At 39.9% G+C, this 27,335-nt stretch overlaps 3 protein-coding genes across 4 annotated transcripts in view; 2 read left to right on the forward strand and 1 right to left on the reverse strand.

The window, feature by feature from the left end:
- On the reverse strand, positions 1 to 26,915 carry LOC307165843 (uncharacterized protein; the record flags this gene model as incomplete). The annotated part of the gene is made up of 2 exons (XM_079883858.1): positions 26,624 to 26,915; positions 1 to 1,118 (listed from the first exon to the last, which is right to left on the reverse strand). The coding sequence occupies exon 2, from the start codon at positions 1,111 to 1,113 to the stop codon at positions 1 to 3; it is 1,113 nt and encodes a 370-aa protein (XP_079739984.1). The 5' UTR covers positions 1,114 to 1,118; positions 26,624 to 26,915.
- LOC307156058 (uncharacterized protein) overlaps positions 1 to 27,335 on the forward strand; it is a 488,898-nt gene that overhangs the window by 282,740 nt on the left and 178,823 nt on the right. The gene's annotated exons all lie outside the window — the stretch shown is intronic.
- Positions 1 to 27,335, forward strand: part of LOC307156367 (uncharacterized protein) — a 1,306,365-nt gene that overhangs the window by 275,074 nt on the left and 1,003,956 nt on the right. The gene's annotated exons all lie outside the window — the stretch shown is intronic.

Raw genomic sequence — 27,335 nt, forward strand, 5'->3', positions numbered from 1 at the left:
TCATGTGATCTCAGATTTGATGATCGACTGAATCTCGTCACAGTGTAAACACTTGTAAGGTTTTTCTCCAGTGTGGATCATCTCATGTTTTTTTAGATGTGCTGACCGACTGAATCTCTTGTCACAGTGTAAACACTTGTAAGGTTTTTCTCCAGTGTGGATCATCTCATGTGATCTCAGATTTGATGATCGACTGAATCTCTTGTCACAGTGTGAACACTTGTAAGGTTTTTCTCCAGTGTGAATTCTCTGGTGCAGTTTTAAACAGTTCGCTGTAGTGAATGTCTTCTCACACTCAAAGCACATGTACTCTCTCACACCAGTGTGTATTTTCTCATGTTTATGTAAAGTGTCCCACCGTGAAAAACTCTTTCCACACACAGAACATGAATACGGCTTCTCCTTCGTATGAACTGTCAGGTGTGTCTTCAGGTCTGATGCATGACGAAAAGTGTTGCCGCATTGATCACATGAGAACGGCTTCTCTCCGGTGTGGATCCTCATGTGAACATCAAGACTATGTTTTCGTGGGAAACTCTTTCCGCATTGATCACATGTGAACGGCTTTTCTCCTGTGTGGATTTTTATGTGTTCTTTAAGGTATGAAGATCGAATGAAACTCTTCCCGCATTGATCACATGTGAACGTCTTCTCTCCGGTGTGGATCATCATGTGAACATTAAGGTGTGATGATTGACTAAAACTATTCCCACATTGATTGCATACATGTGGCTTCTCTCCTGTATGAACTCTCATGTGTTGCTTAAGGTTTGATGATTGACTAAAACTATTCCCACATTGATTGCATACATGTGGCTTCTCTCCTGTATGAACTCTCATGTGAATCTTAAGATATGTTTTGTCTGAGAATCTCTTTTCACACTGTTCACACATGAACGGCTTCTCTCCGGTGTGGATCCTCATGTGAATCTCAAGACGTATTTTGGTTGTGAAACTCTTCCCACACTGAGTGCAGGTGAAAGATTTCTTGGCTTGTCTTTTCTTTAAACATTTATTTTTAGTCTTTGAGCGACTATAAGGTTTTTCTCCAGGTTTGACATGATGTTCCTCCTTCACTTCACTCAGTTCTTCACTCTCCTCGATCTCTTCCATCGGGTCTAATATCAAAGAGAAAAAAATATTTCATTTTCAGTACATCAAAACAATTCCAAGAGATGTATGTGAGTATATAAGTGAAAGGACAAAACAGTGAACCATGATGTACCAAAGTAAACAACTTCTATAAATATTACAATCATTTTTATGCCTTTTTATAAATTATACGTCCCTGAAAATTTACATGAATGAGGTACATTGATCTTCAATTATTATTTTTAAAACATTATATACAAATACCATATTTCAGTAGTGAGATATATTAAATATATTTGGCCGACAATTATCTAATGTAATATTAATACATTAAAAAAATATACAACAGTGTAATAATTTTGACACCAATATTTAGATTGATATTTAATTCATTAAACTGAAAACGTAATTATGGGCCGGTTACAATAAACGTTTCCTTCCACTGACGTACATTCAAACGCATGTGAATGTGGGACACCGGAAACACAAGATCAAGTGAATTTCGCTGTGAGAAAAAAACAAATTTTTGCTGTAAAGTGCAGTAGATTGTATATTTTTGGAATAATTATTTTTTGTCATATATGTTTTTAATAAAAGACACCGCAGAGTGTGACCTAATTTCACGACCGTTGCAGTGTGTGCAACATGCTCAAAGTGTAGACTGACCGCGGCTTTTACTGGTTTTAAACTAACAGTTCTCTTACGAGAGGTTCTCTTGTACTGCGTAATAGCTTACGCTAGGGGAAAACTCCTTTTCCACGAGATATTGAAGCCAAAAAATTTATCCTTAATTTTGTATTAAATGTAAAACGCGTTGCAGCAGCATACAGAAATGGGCGAGACGGCTCGCGTGCCCTTTGGCTCCCCTTTAGTAACTGCAGCAGCCAATCGAGAGAGCCCTCTCATGATGTCAGACCAATGAGGGCGCTTCGCGCCCACTGCATCATGTCCCGCCGAATTGGCGGGCCCTTGGGCATAAATATAGGCTCGAAAGGCTGGTTTAGCTGATTTTTCATCTCTTCAAGCGAAGCTCACGCATCGCTGGATCCCGAGAGAAAGAAGCCGCGCCATCTAATAAGCCTTCTGCAGGACGAGCCTTTGCACCTGAAGCCGCTGGTCGACAACTCGCCGCCTTCAGTCGCCGTTCCTGCTAACGCTTTCCGGCGTTATATCCTTTTCTCTGCTACTGTGTTTTGTGCAGTGTTGGGGAAGCTACTCTGAAACTGTAGTTTGACAAGCTACAAGCTACTTGTAAGTTAAAGTAGTTAAACTACAGTCAAGCTGCTCTTTTGGAAAAGTAGTTAGCTACACTACAAGTTACTATCAAAAAGTAGCTAGCTACATTGAAACTACTTTTGATTTTTTTGAACAACGTATATTATAAATAACTGAATAAGTGTCTGAGGAATGTTTTAAGTAAAATATTTAGTGTTTAAAACAAAATTGTACATTTATTAGTAAAATTAGTAAATTGCTTGGAAGGGAGACCCACCGTCGACAGCAAAAATGTAATAAAAAAAAATGTAATTAAATATAATGCATTTTTTATCATAATAACAAATGTGTTTAATGATATATGTAAAAAATATAATAAATATGTAATATAGTAGGCCTACACATAATTAGCAAAATAACGTTACTCTCTCTCTAGCTCTTTTTTCCAGCCAAAATAACGTGCTATATAGCATATCATGGTCATTAAATGGCTTTCCTGAGGTAAATGTTATGTGACATAATTGTTCTCCAGCAGTAATATTCACCTTTGAGCGGTTGAAAAACAACAAAAGTAGGAAACTGTTGCAGTCGCCGGCTGGATCTCTTCAGTTAGTCAGTGGAAGCCGCTCGCGTTCTGCCACCCGGAAGTATCTCGGTGATGCGTGATTAAACAACAGGTGGCGGTAATGGCAAAAAATTAGTTTGTAATCTAACAAGAAGAAGAATATCCTTGCATCGCGCTGATTCGCGCAGGTTTGACAAAACGCAAAGTAGCTTTTGCTCGCGCTACACCGCTACTTGCTGCAAAAAGTAGTTAGCTACTGGAAAAGCTACACTGTTTAAAAAGCAACTGAGCTACTGCCAAGCTACTGAAAAATGTAGTTAAGTTAGTAGCGTCGCTACTTGTAGTTAACTACTCCCCAACACTGGTTTTGTGTGTGTGTATGTTCGCCACAGCGACACACACTCTCATTGCACTAAAAGAGCCGGGATTTTTCAAGACACCCCTTTTCCTGGTGAGGATCACGCAGCTCTCGCGCTAATGCCTATGGTGACTCTGAGGACTCGCCTGGCATCCTTTCTCCAAGACTTCATCTCCGCCCACCGCGGTACTGCGCCGTAAAAAGCGCTGTGCTTTGTACAACCCGCATTGTACAACCCGCTCGCCTGCACCCAAACACCGTTTCTATGGTTCGCGTGCGTCGCTGGCGAAAGGAGAAAAGAGTGTTTTTAGTCCCGCTGAGGCCGGACCAACCTCCATTTCTCACACATTTCTCATTCCCCTCTGAAGTTCAGGCGACTGGAAATGTCAATATTGCAGTAAACGAGCCTGTTGTAGCCCCCCTGTGGCTCAGTGGCGGAATCTTAGGCTTTCGCATGAGAGACCCGTGTTCGAATCCCGGGTCTGCCAGCAGATAAAATTATGCTGTCAATGCTTTCGTTCTGTCAGTTCCCTTAAAAGGCGACTGCAAATGTGCATTTTGCAGCCAACGAGCGCGTTGTACAAACCGATCGCATGCACCCAAACACCGTTTCTATGGCAACTCAAAGTCTTCCTAGCCAGTCTAAGAAAACGATGGTGTTCAAGCCCCGCTGCGGCCGGACTTTCACCAATACTTCTCGCTTGTTCAGTTTCGGTTAATGCGACTGTTCCAGTGTATTTTGCAGTAAACAAGTCGGTAACACAGCCCGCTTGCCTGCACACAAACGCTGTTGTCATGGCGACCTAGATAAACGATGTTTCAGAATGCTCGCAACCAAGAAAATCCTCTCGCAAATTCGCCAAGGGGACTGGTTTATGTCAATAGATCTGAAAGACGCTTATTTCCAAATACAAATAGCGTCACGTCACAGGCAATTTTTGAAATTCGTCTCAGTCAATTGGGCGAAGAGTTCACTGTCTCTCAGTCAGACGATATCTTTTCTGGGTAGAGAGCTGGACTCGCTGTCTATGACAGCACACCTGTCGCCACAGCGCAGACTGAGTATTCAGCACATGACGAAAAATTTTCGCCATGGCGCTTTAGTCCCGCTCAAAAAGTTTCAAAAGATACTGGGTCTCATGGCTTCAGAATCTCCAGTGCTTCAGATGATGCTATTCTAGCCCCTCTTCCAGGATTCTCTGTGAGTCCCTCATGATTATGCACTATATGAGCCCCGGGCACCTGCCCTGGGGACGTTAGTGTTGAATCTCAGCATGCACAGCGTTTTACACTGTGTTCCCCTGGAGTAAGCTGTTACGCAGTACGAGAGAACCTCTCGTAAGAGAACGTACTCGTTTACTAACGTAACCTCGGTTCTCTCTAGTGAGAGAACGAGTACTGCATAACTTGCCGTGCATGTATCACGCTCTGGTTCGCTTCGGCAATGAAAAACCAGCTAAATCAGCCTTTTGAGCCTATATTTATAGCCCAAGGGCCCGCCAATTCGGCGGGACATGACGCAGTGGGCGCGAAGCGCCCTTATTGGTCTGACATCATGAGAGGGCTCTCTCGATAGGCTGCTGCAGTTGCCGCAGGGCAGCCAATGGGCACGCGAGCCGTCTCGCCCATGTCTGCATGCTGCTGCAACGCGTTTTACATTAATACAAAATTAAGGATAATTTTTTGGCTTCAATATCTTGTGGAAAAGGAGTTCTCCCCTAGCCTAAGCTATTACGCAGTACTCGTTCCCTCTCTAGAGAGAACCGAGGTTACGTTAGTAACAGAGTACGTTTTAAAAAATTTTTTTGTGGTTTTAGGCATTACAGGGATTTTCAAAACACATAAATAGGAAAGAACAAACGGAGGAAACACATCACAAGTCAAACATGCAAGCAAAACATGAAACCTCCATCTGAATCCCTTATTTGTTTTCCTTGGAAGTCTGTTCATATGCATATAAAAAAATAAAATAATAATAATAATAATGAATTAGTTATAGAATAGCAGCCACCCCAAAATTACCTCTACTCCTTCCAAGCTACATTTTGAATTCCCAAGGACAGCATGTGTTCCGCATCTACACCCAAGTATTTTAGAAAGAGGCCCTAGGTCCTGTAGAATTTAAAGGGTTTGCCTCTTAGTGCAGTGGAAAAGGCTTCATTAGGAATAAAGCCCTTAACAATATTTATCCACTGAACCACTGATGGGGTTATTTCAGTTATCCATTGAAACAAAATACTTTTGCGGGCACAAAATAATAATATTTGCAAGAGATGATCACCCTTAAAACCATGAGGGAGATCCTCTGTAAGTCCCAGTAAACAGATCTTAGGCCCTAATTATAAAGAACAGGAAAAGATTTTACCCACTTTTAGACAAAACCCCGCCCAGAAATACTGAACCTAAAAACATCCCCAGAAGTAGTGCATAAGGGTTCCCTCTGCGATCTTGCATTTATTGCATAGGCTGGATAAATTGGGGTTCATTTTGTGTCTGCGAACCGAAGTGATATGTAATCTGTGCAGTATTTTAAACTGCATTTCCCAGGATGCATTGTCTGCTAAGTAATGTTACACATACCATTCCCCCGTCCGCTTTGTTTATTTCTACCCCAAGATTAGTTTCCCATAGTCTCCTAACTTTATCTGAATTATCTTTGTTCGAACTTGAGAGAATATTATAAAAAACGGCTAAGTATTGATCGAGAAGATGAGTTTATTAAGCTGTTCTTCTATTGTAGACAGACCAAGGCTGCCTGGATGGTCCTTTAGCTTTTTTTATACAAAGCTATGTATTTGGTTATATGTAAAAAGTGCTTCCTATCAATATTATACTTTAAAACAATCTGATCAAAGGTCATCAACTTATTGTTTTCCTTATTGTATTGTTATTGGTTTAATTTGTCGTACCTATCTCGCAATCCAATATATTATGAAGGGAAGCTTTAGGTGAAAAAATATAATCTATTCTACTGCTGGATTTGTGTACTCCAGAAAATAAAGTATATTCCCTCTGCCCAGGGTGTAAAGCCCGCCATGTATCTATTAAACCGATTTCTTGACACATCTCATCCAGGGTCGCAAGTAGGGCTGTGACGGTGGCAGTTTTTTACCACCGCAGTAGTAATGGACCCAAATACCGGCGGTGTTGCGGTGGTTGGGGGGGGGGGGTTTGTTTTGAAATGAAAGAAACAACACACTAAAATGCCTGTAAAGCATTGAAATAAATATCAGTAAATACTGGTAACTTACATAATATAATAAAGTATAAAGTATAAATAAACTTTTGTTTAATATTTCCACACAAAGGCGCGTGATAGCCTACCGCTCTGCGCTTTGAGAGGGATGTGGGACACGAGCAGGAAAGAGACCATCGATCTCTTTTCTGATATCTTCATGTTTTCTACTTGTAAAAGGTATGAAGAGCGAATTTTATCTTCTACAAGGGCAAGGCATTTAGGCTGTTTGCGCGCTGCCAGAAAAAGCCAAACTAAAATCACCCGCGCGTTTGAAACGCGCTTTACAAAATGAACTTGACGCGCCTTACCAATTATCATATGTCTAACAAGCACAAACTGTGTTAAAAAGAATTTGACGTACAAGTAAAAATGTAGGCTATCTGTCCAACAGTGTTTTTTCTACTTTACCACAGTCAAGTCAAGTCAAGTCAACTTTATTTATATAGCGCCTTTCACAATACAGATTGTATCAAAGCAGCTTCACAGTATTAAATAAAATAGTACATCAGTGTTTGTTTCTGGTGTAAAACATCCACGTTTGGTAATGCAGATCAATAGCACTGTTGAATCGATTAATCAATTTAACCCTTTAGGCGCCAGAGGTTTTTTCCTAAAACTTTCGATTTTGACATCTTAATTTCAAAAGGCTATATCTTAAAAGTGATAAAAGATAGAGACTTTCTGTAAATTAGAGAAATATTAAGGATGACCCAAAGTTTATGTAGGGATTACATTTTCCCATCTAATTTGCATATTATGACGTCATATGGTGGCGGCCATCTTGGATTATAGAATTTTTATGGTTTTTGTTTATGTTTATTTGGTTGTTTTTTGTTTTTTTTAGCTGACAAAGACGCACACATCACAAGGACATGAACACACAAAAAAGAACACATATTGTACACTACTAAATGGTCAGGGAAATAGATAGTAAATCAACAGTGTAATAAATGGCAGACAAAAACAATTGTTGCAGGGCTTTTGCTGTAGAGATAATGACTCCCTATTCATCCAGGTGACATTTCTTGTAGTGTTTCATGGTGTGGTCTTGCGATAGACTATGCATAATAGCCCCTCTGCCCCGTGTCACACCGCCTCTGCTCCTGCTACGAGCAGCAGCGCGCGCGGGTGCGGCCAGATCTGCCTCGCGCGCGCGCCGAATGTGCACAGCTCGGACTACTGTCATTGTCATTGCGACTCCCCACCCTGCCTCCACGTTGCCCCCTAACTGCCCTATGAATACTTCGACCTCGTCTAACATACCCAGTGGCATTAGACAAAGTCTCCACCACAATACTGTCGCCGCGATTGCGGAGAGGCACACGGTCACCATGGCTCGCGCGGTAAAAATCTCCCGCGGCCGCCTCGTCGTCCCCACAACACTAACACGCCTGCTAACTTCGCGATGAACACTCCGACCCCGGGAAACATTGTTCCCACCACTGACATTGGGCAAAGGACCATCTAACGTTATATTGGGCAAAAGATTCACCGTTTGTGCTTGGTGTAGGGCTATACTTTCACTTTCCAGAATCACCGTCATTTTCTGAAGGCAGATAGCGTTATTCCCCTTCAGAATCAGGGTCCGCGAATAGAAGACACAACACTTCATTGCGGGTAAGCTTTATTGATGCCATTAGATAATAATAATAATAATAATAATCTAATGCAAATTCTCACTGATGTTGACAATATTGCTCTGATAAAATGGCTCACTCGCACACTAGCTCCGCTTTTGTTCGCACTGATTCAATGCGCTCTAGCTCGAAGATTTTGTATACAAGCATGACTTTTTTTTGAGTCGGGGATGAAGTATGACATGTCTGCCAACTAGTGGAGGGGAGGTTGAACGAAATTTGACACCCTATTTGACAAAATCGGCCGTTTTATTCAGTGCCGCATCTTGTCGAGTAAACTCGACTGTGGCGCCCAGAGGGTTAAGTATCCCCAACTGAGCAAGCCAAAGGCAACAGTGGCAAGGAACCGAAAAACTCCATCAGGTGACCTAATGGAGAAAAAAAAAAAACCTTGGGAGAACCCAGGCTCAGTCGGGGGCCAGTTCTCCTCTGGCGTTTATGAAGTAGAGACCGGATTTAACTGTAAGATTAAAATATTATATGAATGCCTGGCTGAAGAGATGCGTCTTTAATCTAGTTTTAAACTGGGAGAGGGAATCTGAGCAACGAACAGTATCAGGAAGGCTATTCCAGAGTTTTGGAGCTAAATGTGAAAATGATCTCCCTCCTTTGGTGGATCTGGATATCCTAGGTATGACCAAAAGCCTCGAATTTAGTGATCTTAAAGAGCGCGATGGATTATAGGGCGATAGAAGATCCGTTAAATAAACTGGAGCCAGTAGCAATACCTTGTAATTAATACGGAACTTTATAGGTAACCAATGTAGTGATGATAAAATTGGTGTTATATGGTCAAACTTTCTTGATCTAGTAAGAACTCTAGCGGCGGCATTTTGGACTAACTGTAGCTTGTTTATTGAGGATGCAGGACAACCAGCTAATAAAGCATTACAGTAATCTAGTCTCGAGGTCATGAATGCATGAACTAACTTTTCTGCATCAGAAACTGATAGCATGTTACATAACTTAGCAATATTTCTAAGGTGAAAAAAGGCTGTTTTTGTAACATATGAAATATGATTTTCAAAAGACAAGTTACAATCTAATATAACACCCAGGTCTTTTACTGTAGAGGATAAAGTAACAGGACACCCTACTATGTTAAAGTTGTATTGTGAAAGGTTTTGCGGGTGGTTTTTTGAACCAATAAGTATTACCTCTGTCTTATCTGGATTTAATAAAAGAAAATTGTGCGTCATCCAATCTTTTATATCTTTAACACACTCTGTCAATTTGGATAATTTAGCGTTTTCATCCGGCCGTGATGAAATATATAGTTGAGTGTCATCAGCATAACAATGGAAACTAATTCCATGTTTCCTTATAATATTTCCAAGTGGCAGCATAAATATTGAGAATAATAGAGGGCCTAACACAGATCCTTGCGGCACTCCATAGTTTACTGGAGTTATGAACGATTTTTCTCCGTTTAAATAGACAAAATGGTAGCAGTCAGATAGGTATGATCTGAACCAGCTTAATGCTTGTCCTTGAACACCGGTATAGTTTTGTAGTCGATCTAAGAGTATTGTGTGATCTATAGTATCGAACGCAGCACTAAGATCAAGTAAAACTAGTATTGAGATACAGCCTTGGTCAGAAGCTAAGAGTAAATAATTTGTGATTTTAACAAGCGCAGTTTCAGTGCTATGATGCGGCCTGAACCCAGACTGAAACTTTTCATAGGTGTCATTTTCTTGCAAGAAAGAGCCCAGTTGGGCAGACACAACTTTTTCTAATATTTTGGACATAAAAGGAAGATTTAAGAATGGGTCTATAATTTGCTAGGTTATTTGGGTCTAATTGTGGTTTCTTAATGAGAGGTTTTATAACTGCCAATTTAAATGTTCTTGGAACATGACCTAAAGATAAAGATGAGTTAATAATATTGAGGAGAGGCTCTTCCACTATAGGTAACACTTCTTTCAATAGTTTAGTTGGTATGGGATCTAATAAACATGTTGTTGTTTTAGAGGAAATGATAAGTTTATTTAACTCTTTTTGTTCTATAGTTGTAAAGCACTGTAATTGTTCTTGCGGGGTGATAATCGAGGCTGAATTATAAGGCGCGATTGAAGATTGAACGTTTACAATTGTGGATCTGATGTTTTCTATTTTCTCAGTGAAAAAATTAATGAAATCATTACTACTAAACTGTAACGGAATATTTTGTTCAGGTGACGCTTGTTTATTTGTTAGTCTAGCCACGGTGTTAAATAAAAACCTAGGATTGTTTTGGTTATTTTCTATTAGTTTGCGGAGGTGCTCAGCCCTGGCCGCTTTTAGGGCCTTTTTATAGCGTGACGTACTGTCTTTCCAAGCGATTCTAAAAACCTCTAAATTAGTTTGTTTCCATTTACGCTCTAAATTACGGGTTTCTCTCTTTAGAACACGAGTAGTATTGTTGTGCCATGGTGCTTTAATTTTCTCTCTGACCTTTTTTAGTCTCATAGGTGCAACAATATCCAATTTTCCAGAGAGAATGGTGCTCATAGTGCTGGTTAGTTCGTCTAGTTCATCTGTTTGTTTAGGTTCAGGCAGCAGCTGAGACAGATCCGATAAGCAATTTGAAAAATGATCTATGGTGGATGGAAGGATTGTTCTGCCTAATCGATAACGCGGCGCAGCATGATATATTACCGGGATACGTAATATGCAAGTTACCATGTAATGGTCAGTTACATCATCACTTTGCGTAATGATATCTATATTGGTTGGATCGGTTCCATGTGATATAATTAAATCGAGTGTATGATTAAAACGATGAGTTGGTCCGGTAACGTTTTGCTTAACCCCAAAGGAGTTTAATAAGTCTATAAACGCAGCCCCTAACGTATCATTTTGATTATCTACGTGTATGTTAAAATCTCCAACAATTAATATTTTATCGACATTGACCAATAGATCTGAGAGAAAATTTGCAAATTCTTTTAGGAAATCAGCGTAAGGCCCTGGTGGTCTATATACGGTAGCCAAGGCTAAAGATAATAGGGATGTTTTTCTATCATCTAAGAGCGTAACATTTAGTACAAGTACTTCAAATGAAATAAACTTATAACCCGTTTTCTGAGTAACATTGAGAATATCTCTATAGATAGTTGCAATACCGCCGCCACGACCAATCAGACGGGGCTCGTGCTTATAGGAGTATCCTGATGGAGTAGACTCATTTAGACCGAAATAATCATTTGGTTTAAGCCAGGTTTCAGTAAGACAAAGTACATCGAAGCTATTATCTGTGACTATTTCATTAACAATAACTGCCTTAGGTGTGAGTGATCTAATGTTTAGAAGACCTAGCTTTAAAAATTGTTTTTGTTTACTAATAGCAACATTTTCTGTTTTAATAACAATTAGATTTTTCCTAGATCCTGCAGTAGATTTATTATTTGATCTCACTAAACGAGGAATAGACACAGTTTCTATGCAATGTTCTACACTAGTATTTATATCAGTTAATTTGGTGCAGCAGAGACTATGATTTGGACTTTTGGTTACTAGTCAAAAGGTATTTAACATTTTGGAGATGTTATCTGACAGAAGATCCGATCCGAATCTGTTTGGGTGTAAGCCATCAGCACGGTAAAGCCTAGGACGCTCCCAAAACAGATTCCAATTATTTACAAAGAGCAGTTTCTGCTCATTGCACCATGACATTAACCATTCATTTAGCGCGAATAATCTACTAAACTTGTCATGTCCTAGTCGGTACGTGGGAAGCGGTCCTGACACAATGATCGTTATATCAGGCGATGTGCTGCGTACCGTATCGATCAGATTCCTGAAGTCTTTCTTCAGAACTTCCGTCTGGCGCAGCCTGATGTCGTTCACTCCCGCGTGCAATACCAAAGTTCCGACGCGCTCGTTATCGTTCAGAATCTCGGGAACGCGAGAAAAGTAAAGAATACGAAAATAATCGACCTAAAATCGAACAAAGGAAGAAACGTTTATAACGCGTCTTTGGGTGAGATGCGAAATGGGAAAAGAAAAAATACATTCCATGCAGGGTTGAGTCACGATTTTTGAATATTCGATTAGTTGATTTAATTATAGAATATCTAATGTTCTAATGTCTGTTGTGCGATCATTCTCTAAAATAAAATCTCCATGTTCTGGTGCTGATGCAGTGGTGACGCTGCCAATAACGCACATAACAGCTGTCACAAAGAACCGGAAAAAGTAATGATTATGAACGTGTTAAATATAGCAAGGAGACATTTGAATTGTTTATTAATAAAGTGTTTTTTTGTGTGCGTGTGTTTGTGTGTGTGTGTGTCAGTGTCGGGCTGCAAAGATGAAGTTGACGATGCTCACTCTTCGCAGTGAACACGCCTAGAGAGATATGCACACTTCATACGGAATACATAAGCATATGCTAGTCGGTTTATTTTCGTTTTGAATTGTTTTGTTTAAAAGTAGATAATTCAAGCTTTCTATAAGGAATAACTAATGGAATATTTTTAAATTCGCTAATAATCGGGTGACCAGATCGCAAACAACAATTCAAAGCCGACAAAGCTTAAGTTTATGGGCTCACGTAGGCTACAACTCTCTCATTCGTCATGAATTCAAACTTTTCCATGGCTGCGATATAACATTTAATTGCTAACCTATTATTTATTTTGTAAACAAAGCTTTGTGTGTCATAATATTAATGTAAAACATGCATTCATATACAAATTTTTTTTTAGACGAACCACCGCCGGAACTACTCAGCCACCGTGGTGGCGCTTTACAACCGCGGTGATGCGGTTGTCAAGTTTACCGGCACAGCCCTAGGCGCAAGCCCTGCTAGATCGCTTGACCTTTGACGAGACAGATTTATCGAAATCAGGTGAAAGAACACAATTAAAATCACCAGCAATAATGCTGTGCTCGCATTGTAATTCTACAAATTTACAAAAGATTTGTGTAATAAAATCATTAGATTGAATGGGGGGTACGTATACATTCATTAAAGGAATAGTTTCTCCACTCAACTCCCCATTAAGCAGCACATATCGACCTGCAGTATCAGCCTGAACACTTACAATTGAGAGAGGAAGATGTTTGTGAATAAGAATAGCCACACCCCTGCTTTTAATGGTAAAGGATGAGTAAAACGCTTGCCCCACACAGTCACGCTTTAACTTGGTGTGTTCATTTGCCAGTTTTCCTTGTGTATAAAGTACCTTTAAATTAGCCAGTATTATGGTGAAAAGCCAAGAACATAACGCAATCTGATGAAGGTTAAAGGAGGCTGAATTGAGGAAAAAATGAAAATCAATAAATGGATAGGTAAAGACAAAAAACTAAATCAAATTACCCTGAATGCCAAAAAAACAAAACACCCCCCCCCCCCCCCCCCGAACTATTTACACTCTTCAAGACTTAAACAATTATGTCCATCAAAAGGTGGAGCCTGGCGCCGGTCGGTTTCATATACGAGATCCACAGGTACACAGACCCATGCTCTACAGAAACTTTACAGGACCGGTAAAAACAACAGATGGTCTAGACAAGTGTTAAAAGATACACAAGTAACATACAGGTTGTGTAGTCAGAGATGTTCAAAAGAACCGCAACTGCGGTGAGCCCCAACGTAACCGTTAACCCTTTAAAGTTATACAAAACATATTTAGTCAGCCTTTGCAGCCTACAATAAAATAAAAATAAATCCTTGACACCGCCCCCATCGCCAGTATGAAAGTCTTGTAGAACAAGAAATAATCACCTTGCTGTCCACGTAATATCAATTGAGACGATTTGAAATATAAAGCAATAAAGAACACAAATAATCAACCCCAACCACCTGTCACAAAAGTGGACGCTTCAAAGGGTCTGTAAATATCCATACCTTGTTTCCACAGACAAGTCAAACTTGCTTAGGAGCAAAACTTTTAGATCCCATTTGAAAATGTTGATGCGGTTTTAAAGTCATTCAACCGCATCGGGACGGGATGCGTCAGGCCGGTGGACAGGAGTAGGGGCAGGCAGTTTAGACAGGAAATCCTCCACTTCACCCGGTTGTTTAAAAAACGTAGCTCCATCATACTGCACTCTAAAGGCCTATTTATACTTCTGCGTCGAACTGCCGCCGTAGCTACGTCGTAGGCTGTGTGTAGCGCGCGTACCCTACGGCGTACCCTGACGTGCACCTCTCCAAAAATGTAACAACGCGTCAATTCTACGCGGACACAAGCGCTGTGATTGGTCTGCCAGAACCTCTCCCTCGGGGTTTCACATGCTCCCTAGGTGCGCGTCAACGCGGACAACGACACAGAAGTATAAATTAAAACCAACACGTTGCCTACGGCGTATAGGCTCCGGCGTAGGTCCGACGCAGAAGTATAATGAGGCCTTAAGGACCGCTGGGTAAATCATCCCAAAGCCCACTCCCTTCTCGCGGAGACGTTTTTTAACTGCACTGAATGCCTGTCTTTTCCTGATGATTGCAGCCGAAAAATCCTCGTAGATGGATATGGTATGTTGCTTGTACAGCAGCTTTCCGGCAGACCAAGCAGCCTGTAGGATTCGGACTTTATCCTGAAAGTTGTGGAGCTTTAGGATCATGGCGCGGGGTCTCTCTCCTGAGATAGGTTGGCGCATAGAAATCCAATGCGCGCATTCTATTTTAATCTGGCCATGCTTAACGTCGATATTCAGCAAATTGGGCAGCCATGATTTGAGAAACAGAACGGGGTTGGTGCCTTCCTCGCCCTCGGGTAGGCCGATTATTCGGATGTTGCATCTCCTGCTTCTGTTTTCCAAGTCATCTATTTTGTCAAGAGCTGCTTCAAGGGACGCCTTCATCTTGACCAGATCTGCGTTGTCTCTGGCAACGGTGTCTTCCATCGTTGATATGCGTGCTTCGGCTCCAGCGACGCAATCTTCAACCTCAGTAACATGCGCCGTCACCACAGAGAGCTTCTCCATCAATGGAGAACATTTTGTTTTCGAGTGCTATGTCCACTCCTGCGAGTACTTCCGAAGTGATACGCTTAGCTAGTGCGTCCATTTTGCCAACGTTTAGTGATACGTCCACCATTTCAGGTGTATGCGCGGGAGTCGGTATTTTCGATTGTTTTCGTCTTCTGAGCGTATAATTTAGATTCAATCTTTTCTCTGACATACCTTGCATCAGCAACGCCCAGAATTCCACCAACTGAGGAAGGCTTATAAGGCTGAAAAGGTTACAATTAAAGGGCTTCACAGCAGCTCAGCAGAAACACAACTACTCCACCATCTTGCGTCAGGTGACTCAACTAACAGTTTTTATTAGCATTATCTGTGTCCAACATTTTTCACTCAACCCTGTTAACTTCTGGACTGATTTTCCTCTAAACAATTTATTAATTGTGACACCCAGGAAGTGACATCATCTGGGAAAGTGTTGCCAGATTGGGCCGTTTTGGACAAACATTCAAGGCGGTAATCCAGCACCCGAAAAGCGTACCTTCTATGCTGGCATCCATTGCTAACCAAGCCTTCACCTGCTGTTAGCATTCCATCGACTCCCATTCATTTTGGCGTCACTTTGACAGCGAATAACTTTACATCTGAGGTGTTTAAAGACTCCATTTGTCCATTGTTTATTTCTAAAGAAACATGACAATGTATAAAAGGCTCCATTACCTTGTATCTTACGTTATGGCCCTGTAGAAGCAGTTTTTGTAAAAGTAGGCTAACGATTGCATCATAACCACTCGACTCTCTGTCGCACAGTAGAGAGATTACTGTATGGACACGAGGAGAATCTTGCAGGCAATCGGATGGGACGTGGAGGCAAGAATTACAAAATAATAAATCAGAATACTTGCTCTTAGCTCCTACTCAGCAAGATCCGGAAGGGAATGATTCAGATTTCTCTTGGCTAGGGCTGTCGCGATAACCGCAATATCGCAATACCGCGCTATTGACAAGCAAACCGCAGAGGAAGGATAACAACCGCGGCAACCGCAGTGTTCAGGGTTTTTTTTTTTTTTTTTTTTTTTTTTTTTATGAGGCTGTGGCCTTCTTGTTTTACAATTTGTCACTGTGCATTCAATGTTAAATAAATGAATGATACAATATGGTTACAACTATTATTTTCCCGCGAACCGTTGTAGCTGTTTCGTTTGTTTTGAATAGACTGAAACGATGGCAGGCGCTCTCATCCCAAAACCTAATGTCACGTCGCCAGTTTGGGAACATTTCGGCTTTCAACCCAATGAAAAGGGCGAGCCAGCGAATTTAGATGAGCCCATATGCAAAATTTGCGGCAAAAAGGTTCCTGTGACACGCGGCAATACATCTAATTTGAGGTGTCATCTCGCTAACTGTCATCCAGCCATTGAAGCGCAGCTGCCCCCTCAAGCATCAGGTCGCGGAGCAACATCAAAAAGAACAGCTGAGACCGGTACCGGCCGACAGTTAGGAGTAGCTGAAGCCTTTGCGAAATCTGTAAAATACAGCCGTGAAAGTAACAGGCATAAATGCCTTACAGACGCTGTAACGCAATATCTTGTTCAGGAGATGGTTCCATTCAACACAGTGGAGAAACCTGCATTCAAGTCAATGCTTAACAAATTTGACAAGCAGTACGAGTTGCCGGGCAAAACTTACTTTTCAGAAACTGCTGTGCCGAAAATGTACAGCAGAGTAAAGACATCGATCAAAAGCGAGCTTATGAATGTTGATTACTTTTCTGCCACAACCGATATGTGGTCAAGTGTCAATATGACTCCTTATATGAGTCTAACGGTTCATTATCTCAGCATGGAATGGATTCTGAAATCACGCTGCCTCGAAACAGTGTTTATGCCCGAAAACCACACGTCCGACAATATTTCGGATGCTCTCCGGCACGCATTTGAAGAGTGGTCCCTGGATGAGAAGAAGCTGGCCTGTATCACTACAGACAACGGGTCCAACATCGTTGCAGCAGTCAAAAAGTTGAACTGGCCGTGGCTGAACTGCTTTGGTCACAATTTACATTTGGCAGTTACAAACGCAATTGCAAGCGTAAAGGACCGCACAGCCCGAGCAATGGGCCTGTGTCACACATTGGTCAGTACATTTTCTCAGAGCTGGTTGAAGAGAAGAGATCTAGCGAAAGCACAAGCGGAACTTCAAATTCCTCAGCATGGCCTCATACTGGTAAGTTATAAATGTAAACTATTTGCTAACTTATTGATCATGTTATTAGGCAATAAATAAAAATGAAATTATAAATATTAAACAATATAGCCTACTGTTACAATAGCATAGGCTACTTGTCTGTTGCTTGCTGGGTTTAATGTATTTTTCATTTAAAATAAATATTTTGAAACGAAAATTATTTCAAAAGGTAAGATATATTGAAGAAATAACATTTAGGCTAAGCTTCAGCTCAATTTAACGTCAATATACGCCTATCTGTCTGCACATTTAGCCTAATTAATATGCATTATTTTGCAGTCGGGGTAATTTAAATGTATTTTTTGTTTAGAAAAAAATATATTGAAACGAATAAATAATTAAAGATGTAGCCTAGTCTATCATTTATTTTGGTAGGCTACTTAGATGTTGTCCTTGGCTAATTTCTATTCAATGATTTAACGGCCAATACTCTTTTCAGGATTGCGCTACGAGATGGGGCACCAAACAAAAAATGGTGGAAAGGGTTTTGGAGCAAATCCCGGCTATCAGAAGAGTTTTGGATGACCGGAGACACCAACATCTAAATCCAAGCTGGCAGGACATCGCTGTCCTTGAGTCTGTGAATGCAGCACTGAAACCCGCGGCTGAGTTTACGGATCTGCTGTCTGGCGAAAGCTACGTTACAGTGTCTTCAGTCAAACCCGTCCTGAAGCTCCTGACAGAAGATATGCTTAAACCATCAAACGAGGATACCACCTTAACATCGGACATAAAGCACAAAATGTGTAGTGTTCTACAGGGGAAGTATGAACCAGCTGCCTTACAAAAACTTTTGGCAAAGGCGTGTTGTTTAGATCCTCGATATAGGGGCGATCATATCAATGACACAGAGACAAAATCCGCACTAATCGAAGAGATGGTGGGAGTGGAGGACGAAGAGACCGTTGCCAGTGCGTCAGTGGTTGGAGACGAAGGGCAAGCGGTGGTGCCACCTGCAGCAAAGAAAAAGACTCTTGGAGACCTGCTGAAGTCACGGACAACCTCCGCGTCAGCGCCCATTCCCAAGAGAGCGCGAGCAGATAACGAGCTCACACGCTATCTGCATGAGGAGTGCATCGACTCCAACGCGAATCCACTGTCCTGGTGGCGCGATAATCAGTCTAGATTTCCGCTGCTGTCCAAAGTCGCGCGCAAATACATGTGTATTTGTGCAACGAGCACACCGTCGGAAAGGGTTTTCAGTGCCGCGGGGAATATTGTTACCCCCGTGCGATCCTCCCTGAAACCACATAAGGTTAATATGTTGGTTTTCCTAGCACGAAACAAGGACATGATAACCCAGGTCTAAACCACATTCATTACCGAGTGATATTTAGTTTATTCTCTGTATTTTCACTTAGGTCTACACGTTGTTTTCATGTGATAGCCTACTTAACAATTCTTTCATTTTTCAAATTAGAAAAAGCCGTTTTCTTATTGCTTGTTTTCATGTAAAAACTTGAAACTTTTTTTTTTTTTCAACAAGCCTACTTTAGGACTTTTATTTTTTAAATGGGAAAAGGCATGTTCTTGTTGTTGTTTGGCATTTAACAATAAACAAAAATCTGTTAAAAAGCAACAATAAATGCTACATAACTCAAAAATAGCTGCTGCCGCCGCTAAACCCCACCCCACCCCCCCCGGCGGTAATACCGCATATCGCGCTATTGAGCCACCCAAAATAACCGCAAGGGAAATTTCTTAACTGCGACAGCCCTACTCTTGGCACAGCTAATAGAAGACAGCTCACGTCACATCTACATCAAGCTTAGTTTGAGGCTGCACAGTACACTCAACCATCAGGAAGTCAGTGCTTCTAATTTAGGGATGGGGCGATTACCGGTTTCACTATAAACCACGATAAAATGTACTGACGGTTAGTAATATCGTTTAAAATGTAATTATCATTAAAACCGTGTTTGATTATCGCGATTTTAATAACTCACTATTAATCCTGTTCAGCCAGCAAAAATGTCTGATGCAGGCGCAGCGCACAATGATGGGTTTTTTTTTATTCAAGAAGAATGGCGTAAGTCAGTGACCGTGCTCGGGAGATTTTTCAGCCTTTTAAGAGAACCAATTCTGAGGTGTGGTCATATTTTGGCTTTAACAAAAGTCCTGAGGGAAACTTAATCGAGGATGGTCACCCTGTCTGCAGAACATGCACAAGAAAAAGTCGCTGCAATAGAAACACTTCAAAACTGCTGAGTCGTCTTGTGTGACCATTACCCACTGTTGTATAGCAAACGCAAGGCAAGTTAACTTTGACCTCAGTACCAAAACTACGCCTGGGAACTGGGTTGTTTTAAGTTGAACTATTATATAACTCACTTGAAATAAACGTGAAGCTTCCGCAAAGAAAAGTTCGCAGCAAGTAAATTTGAGCCAAAGATGAACGAACAAGTTCAAACAAGACTATAAAGAGTGACATTTAATGGATAATAATGTATATTCATTACACACTTTTTTTTTTCTACCACATAATTACGGGGACATCGAATTGAGATTAATGTTTTAAATCTTAACTTACCCGTTTATAAATGCATGTACAGCGTACAAAACAATCGTCCAGACAAGATGATCACAACAATATTATCAAACTTTTAAACAATAAATCAACTCCGATTTAATTTTCAATACAATTAAAAATGGAAATGCTAGACAGCAAGTTGTATTTGAATGAAACGAGAGAGCGAGTCCGTTGTGATACATGGATGTGCACAGTGTTATAATGCGTTGCTATTGACGACGGTCATTATAAGGACGGAAATGCCACAGAATAGAATCTTTCTTTAAAAATCTTTCTTCAAATATAAAACTTGTTGAAATGTCTTCAGTGTGAGCATCAACTCTTTTTGAACACTTTCATCTCGTTTTAACAAAACCGTGATAATATTGATAATCACAATAATTTTGGTCACTATAATTGTGATATAAAATTTTCATACCGTCCCATCCCTATTCTAATTGACTTCACTTTTTTCCGTTGAAGTCTATGGGGTTGATGTGTCCATTTCTTTTACCGTCTATGCAAAAATTGGGCGGGTGGACAAAATTTGGTCAGTTCGGCAGTTTTTATGTTATAGTCTAATTGTTTAATAAACACAACTCTAGCGTGCATGTATTCCATAAAATCAATCAGTAAACATGACACTGTACTGGACTCAATGAATTCACATTCAATCCGGTCAATTTTACCATTGAGCTAAAACTTGCCCCATTGAAGTCAACAGGGTGCAAATTTTAAAAAGAGGATAACACGGTGTAGAAACTACTGTACACTTGTTTTGGGACTGTAGCTATACCAAAATGTTTTGGAAGAACTTTTGCAGGTATATTATTGATTTTGTGTACCCTCATTTTTCCTTATTTTGGAAACATGTTATATTTGGATTTATTAATATGGAGAAGAACGTTGAGAAATAATTTTACTTTATAAATCTTTTACTTCTCCTAACAAAATTTCATATTCATAAATGTACATTTTCCAATCATAAGCCATTATTCAAAGTTTTTCTCAACGAATTCCATCAATACCTTCAAACGCTTTCTGTTTCAGAGAAGAACAAAGCAAGGAAAACATTGTCTTGTTGTACTCTCTTTAAAATCCCCCTTTAAATTTTGTCACATTGTACTTTCCTAACATGCTCTAATTGATTGTATCTCCTTATTTATTTGCTTATCTTATCTTTTCTTGTATTATTATCATTATTATTATTGTAATTTTTGTCTGTTTCTCTTATTTATTTTTTATCTTCTTATTTTTTATTATTCTTCTCTCCTCTGGTGTATGTTTCGTTTCGTGTTTTCATATTGAGAATTCATTATTTGTTGACTTTTGTTTCTATATATCTAATAAAAAAATATATAAAAAAAAAGGATAACACGGTGTAGGCAACACTGATTTTTGTCGCTGTTCTCCGTATAGACAGCACTCCAAATGTACAAAAAATGAGCTCAATGTTAAAATTGACCGGAGTTCTCCTTTAAACTATTTTAAAAAAAAAAAAATGTTTTACTGTAATGGCGTGAAACTGAAAATACAATTACATAAACTAATAAGTTATATACGTAACCGGTACAGAAAGTGTACTGTTAAATGTATGTATTGTTTATTATAATTCACACAAAATGTTTTATTTTCAAATGCTTTATATACCTGCCTGAAAAATGTGTGATTTACCCTTTAATTGATGTGATGTCATGATCCATCTTAATTTTCCTGTTTTGTCTCCTCCTCTTCCCTTTTTGCAAGGTTAATGCACTGGAGAGAGGCAAGGTTTGGGCTCCTGATAATCTTTTTTAATCTTAATTTTAATTGTTGCTTCTATGTCTATATTTTCACTCTAATTTACAGTATGTATATAATATTATGTTACCTATCTGTGTGGTTATTTTTGTCATTTCATCCCGTTTAAGTTATATTTTTGCATGTGGGCCTAAATGTGGAAATGAGAGCACGTGATTAAATGTACATTACATTTGTTTTATAGAGAGATCGTTAAGGGCGATTCACACAGAGGCTGCTTTTATTTGTTTTAAATAACATATTAAATCCAGTGAAACTGCCGCCTGTTGCCCCGTGTCTGTCTCCACAACGCTACACAACGCAGACAAGTTTTCTAACTGGTGTCGCTGGCCGCGCATCACGCAGGGCATTGCGAGCCACCGGTTACATATACACATGTAAACACAATTGCTTTAACAAGAAATAACATTATCAAGAACAATATCACGTGCAAACATAAAAAAGCATGCTGTACCAAACAACATCAAACATCAATTATCAATATACAAAAATACATTCAACTCAGTGATAATGACAAAACCAGAAAACTCACAAAGAATGGCCCCATCAACAACTCCAAACTAAGATGTCCTCGAATTAATAAGCCAACAACATGTGCAACCTCATGGTGTCTCTGACTCACAGGCTGATTCAGTCTGAATATAATGACATCACTGTCACATTGCCCAATCTTCCTGCTATACCCTAAAACTGGCAGGGCCAGGACACTCCCTGTCTGGCATCTTTAAGATACCACACTCTAATAAGGATTTGGCTCGGGGAAAATAAAAAAGATCAATTCTGAGATAGGTTTGTAGTAAATCTTTGGCAGACCTTGTTTGACGATTTTCACTTCAGCTTTTCATATCTTCCCATCTTTGCTTGGAACAGCTTTCACTATTACACCCATTAGCCATTTGTTCCTTCTAACTTTTTTTTCTTTAAGAAGGACGACATACCCCTCTTTGATGTTGGGTTTGTTGCGTGGCCATTTCTGACGACATTGAAGAGTACACAGACACTCCTTACGCCATTGATGCCATTGAAGTCATGCCCTACTGGTCTGAGACAACATCCCATCCAAAATGTGACGTGCTACCCCAATCATATGCTTTGGGATTAAAGATCCAAGTGCATCTCTAGACTTGTAAGAACTTTTGCACACCATCCTCCTCAGGAGAACTTATCCCCATTTCTTTACATACGCCAATGAAATTGGTTCTGCAATCTGAACGTAGTTGCTTGGCTGTACCACGCAATGAAAAGAAGCGTCTCAATGCATTAATGAAGTTTGAAGAACTAATTTCCTCTACCACTTCTATATGGACTGCCCTTATACATAAGTAAACAATACTGTCCATCTCTTACTGTTTACATGACCTCCACGTGTACACCTTGCTGACACTTCCCATGGACCAAACATGTCCAGTCCAACATAAGAGAAAGGAGGGTCTACATGGAGTCATTCTGCTGGCAGAGCACACATTTTTTTCACATCAACCAGCACAATCTCTATCTTCTGGTGAATGAGCGAAACAGTAAGCAATATGGGTAAGGTGAGCTACAGCCTTGACTACAAACTTCCAACTGGAAAAACACTCCCATCGATTTGAGCTCAGGCAATTCTCAGACACACATGGACACCTAAGGTGTTTTCACCTTAGGACAAATTTCGATTCTTGGATTGTGAAATGTCAAGACATCCGACATAATACTTCATCTTACTCCAAGACTTCATTGGTCAGGCAGTTCATCCACAAAAATATCGAGATTCTGGAGGTATTCGGCTAAGTCTTTAACTGGAAATGCAGCCACAGTTCAGCCTATACCACAGCGCTAAAAGGTTGATAATGTCAGTCCGAGATCTGTCGAGGGACCGATTGTAGTCTATTTTTAAAGTGATTAACTGGTTGATTTTAATATTTTCATGCATTCTTTTGTCTTTAACTTTTATTAATGTTAGCTTGATAGTTAAGCTAGCGTTAGCCACTAGCCAGCATATGCAAGTGATCGCACTTCCGGTTTATACTGGAACGTAAAGTCTTCACTGGAGGGTTAGTAACTACTATATATTTTGTAACTAAGGGTATGTTTACACAACAACCATGTCAAACCTATCTAGTGATCGACCGATATATCGGTCGGCCGATAAATCGGTCGGCCGATAAATCGGGCCGATATTTGCGGGTTTGACGTATCGGCATCGGCCGATACGCTGCTGCTGCGTTCGCCGATAGTTTTTTTCCCGGCATTAATTACAGACAGGCGTCCACAGGCAGCTCTGTGTTGCTGGAGACGCTGCAGTTCACGTGCAAGCCCATGCACTGCCCCTCCCACACTAGCAGAGTGCTGAAAGCCTCTTCAAGACAACCGTTAGTTTTAAAATTTCAAAGCATCTTTTTAACTGGTTGACTTAGCTGAAATACACTTTGAAAGTGGAAACACGTTGCTCTATATGTGCGTGCAACTATAGCTAAGCAAGTTTGTGGGTCCAAATGGAAAACGCGAATGCCTCATCTATAAAACTGCTTGTCATTGTATTTAGGGAGCTGCAAATAGCTAAGTTTGAGGCTATCCATATGCAAACGGCAGCTGTTACGAACATAGGTCATAGGATTAAATAATGCCGACGTTGTTCCGTGATATTTGTGGGAGTTTTATTCAGGGACCACCTGGCTGAGGTTTGGACATGTGCTCATAAAAGAAGCGACGCGGTTGTGACACGCATGTGATGCAGCACGCTCGTTTGTCCAGGCGCTCCTATTTTCATAATGCCGCAAGCGCATGCAGGTCATGTGACAAAAAACAACGGACCTTTCCATGACAACATCGAAAGCTCGGCCGAACAGCGGATCATAGCTGGACAGGGCGGGTTTTTATTTCTCATCTCCATAAATATATGTAGTAGTAATGGGCTAGAAATAAAATAATCCTTACTTCCTCGTCATCATGGAGAGCGCAGTTCATGGTTGCATAGCAACAACAGACGCCAGTATGTGAACAGTCCCTAATTCATAATAAACTGAGAATCTATTTGGTTTAAAATCGTTTTTGTTTTGTTTAAAATGGAGGAAAAGCCATTTTCTTAGGAAAGCCATTTGCTCAACAAGAGATTAAGTTAAGTGCACAAAAATTTAGGCCTAAGCATTAAATGACTAGGTTGTAAATAGTTGGTTACTTTTAAATTAAGTATTGTACAGTTTGCACTTTATTATGCTGCTTGCTTGTTGCTACTGTGTGCAATAGTGTAATTATTTTATTTATGCTTAAATATTTATTTTTGGTATTTGAATTATGCTTAAATATTTATTTTCAGTATTTTCAGCACTGAACTTTTTTTTTTTTACTTGTTCTACCTCATGTTTTTAATATTTGTCAAATATTGTTTTTTTAAGTTAATTAAATGTTCCTTTTTTAAATTGAGACTTGTAACATTTGTTATCATCGTGTCATTTTTATGATGTAAATTGAGTGAGCAAAAGCAGTATCGGCTCCAAATATTTTTTTATCATGATTTTTTAATCATTTTTGTACAAGCTAATATGATTCTTTAGGGTCTAAATTAAAAGTTTGTTATATACTTTAATTAAAAATTGTCATTAGTATTGTAAGAAAACACTCATTTTACCTGGTCAAAAACAGCTCTGTTTTCAACACGCCGTTTCAGTGCATGTGTCTTTAAATGATAATGAGCTTTGCTCACCCCGCCCCTCTGTTCTGTGCGTACACCGCTTGTTACACAATAACCATAACGCGTTGTTCATTATAAACGTGGGATTATGAATTATATTGAGAACGTCGTACATAGAAAACATGCTGTAATGAACCCTGAGTGTAAACAGCCGCATTCATCGTGAAGCGTGCTAGCGATTTGCAAAGATTAAAAGATAATATTAATATTAATATAAAGGTTAATAAAACGTTACACACACTTCTTCTTCTGGAGGTGCAGCAGGAACACGAATAGTTTGTACCGATCCTTTTTTCAGGAGCAGCTTCTTAACAAAACCAGCTTTATACTGACCTCGTTTGTAAAGCAGTCTGGTGTGTGAAATGACTTGCGCAAACATGAAAGCATGGACGTTGATCGTGGGGAATATTCCCTTCGAAAACAAACTCAGCCACTGCGTCTTCAGCGGTTCGGATTTAGGAACATCAAAATGTTATTATACCCAAGAACAGAACACCACAATCGCTTAGACGCCATTCTGCTCATAGACAGTGCTCCAGCGTATTAACAATGATTGACAGCTCCCTCATGAGCGAGGGTGGGTCTGTGTTGAAACGCTGCTGTCAATCAACAATCGTGGGAGGGGCGTCGATGTTGTGACGTCACAAAATCGAACGGCTTGATTTGAGATGGGGGATAACATATAAGAAGATTAAAAAAAAAAAAAAAAAAAACACTGGATGGATTTATATCATTTTATGATGGTTGTGTACAGGCACTGCCAACACACATTTCAGTACAATCAACTTGTAAAAAAGCATGTACCATTATATGACCCCTTTAAGAGAATAGCTGGCCTGGGGAAGTTTAGCTTCAGTGCCACTCACCATAGACCCCCTCCCCCCATCATACATTATCAGTGCCACTCATACACAACACACACACACACACACACTATACAAACTGCATTTGTTTTTGGTTTGGTTAATCATTTGGTTAAAAATGGGCAGAAATTCTGTTGAATCTTTTTCTGCTTCGGATTTTAATTAATTGCTCAAGTAAGTTCTTTATATTTGTCACCTCATTCTTTGTAACTATAGCATCTGTGCCAAGTTCTGCCAACCAACCCCCATACTGGACACAACATGACTTTAATGATGAATAAAACATTTTTAGGAATCATTTGTGAACATTAAATGCATCTGTTGTTTAGCTGAGATCTCAACCTTTCAGTTGTTACTGGTTCGACTATTTTAACATATAGCATGACTGAGAAAAATGACAGAGATTGAAATGTGTGCCAACCAGCCCCGCTCTCCCCTAACTGATGATGTTAGTCAAACAAATATCGCATCTTAGACTGTTATTCAATCACACTGAAACTTAAAACTAAAACAAATTATATTAAGAGTGCAAACATACCTTAGAGAAGTGTAGTAAGAGGCGAAATGAGCAAAACACACCGGAAGTCCTGCTCTCTCACTCCTGCATGGACAAACACACGCGCGATTGAAGAGAGAGGCGTATCACGATTAAACGCGCCAGTTTCAACGAGAGAGATCGCTAATTACACGGATACACGTCATGAAGTATTTATCAACAAAGTTTTAACACGATTTACACGGTGATAATGTTGCAAAGAGACCGTCAATAGCACATGTGTATGAGAGAGAGAAAGATACTGTGCTTCCCGTCTGCTTCCACAGTTGAGACTAAGCGCGAGTGCTTAAGGGGAAGAGAGAGCACTTCCTATCCTAACGGCAGTTTCACACCGCAAGCTTGCAACATTAGCCTCGCGAGAGTATTTACAAAAGACACCTAGCAATTTGTTTTTAGAAGTTGGTCATTTATAAACTTGATAGTCTTGAAAATTTGTTGAGATGGGGATGTGTACAACATTCAATAAAAAAGCTCCGGTCTTGTCATTTCACCTTTATGGAACAAACATATGGGAATATATTGCAATGTATTACATAATACATTTCCATATATGGGAAACTAGTGCTTATATTTTTCAATATAGCCTACTGCAATATATGCATTTACCATGCATGGCTATATGGGTGTTTCTTCAACTAGGGGTTTTTTTTAGCCTTGTGAAGAAACGTCTTCAAAAGTCATAACAGTCTCATAA

This window comes from Squalius cephalus (assembly GCF_949319135.1).
Source record: "Squalius cephalus genome assembly, chromosome: 1".
Classification (NCBI taxonomy): Eukaryota; Metazoa; Chordata; class Actinopteri; order Cypriniformes; family Leuciscidae; genus Squalius; species Squalius cephalus.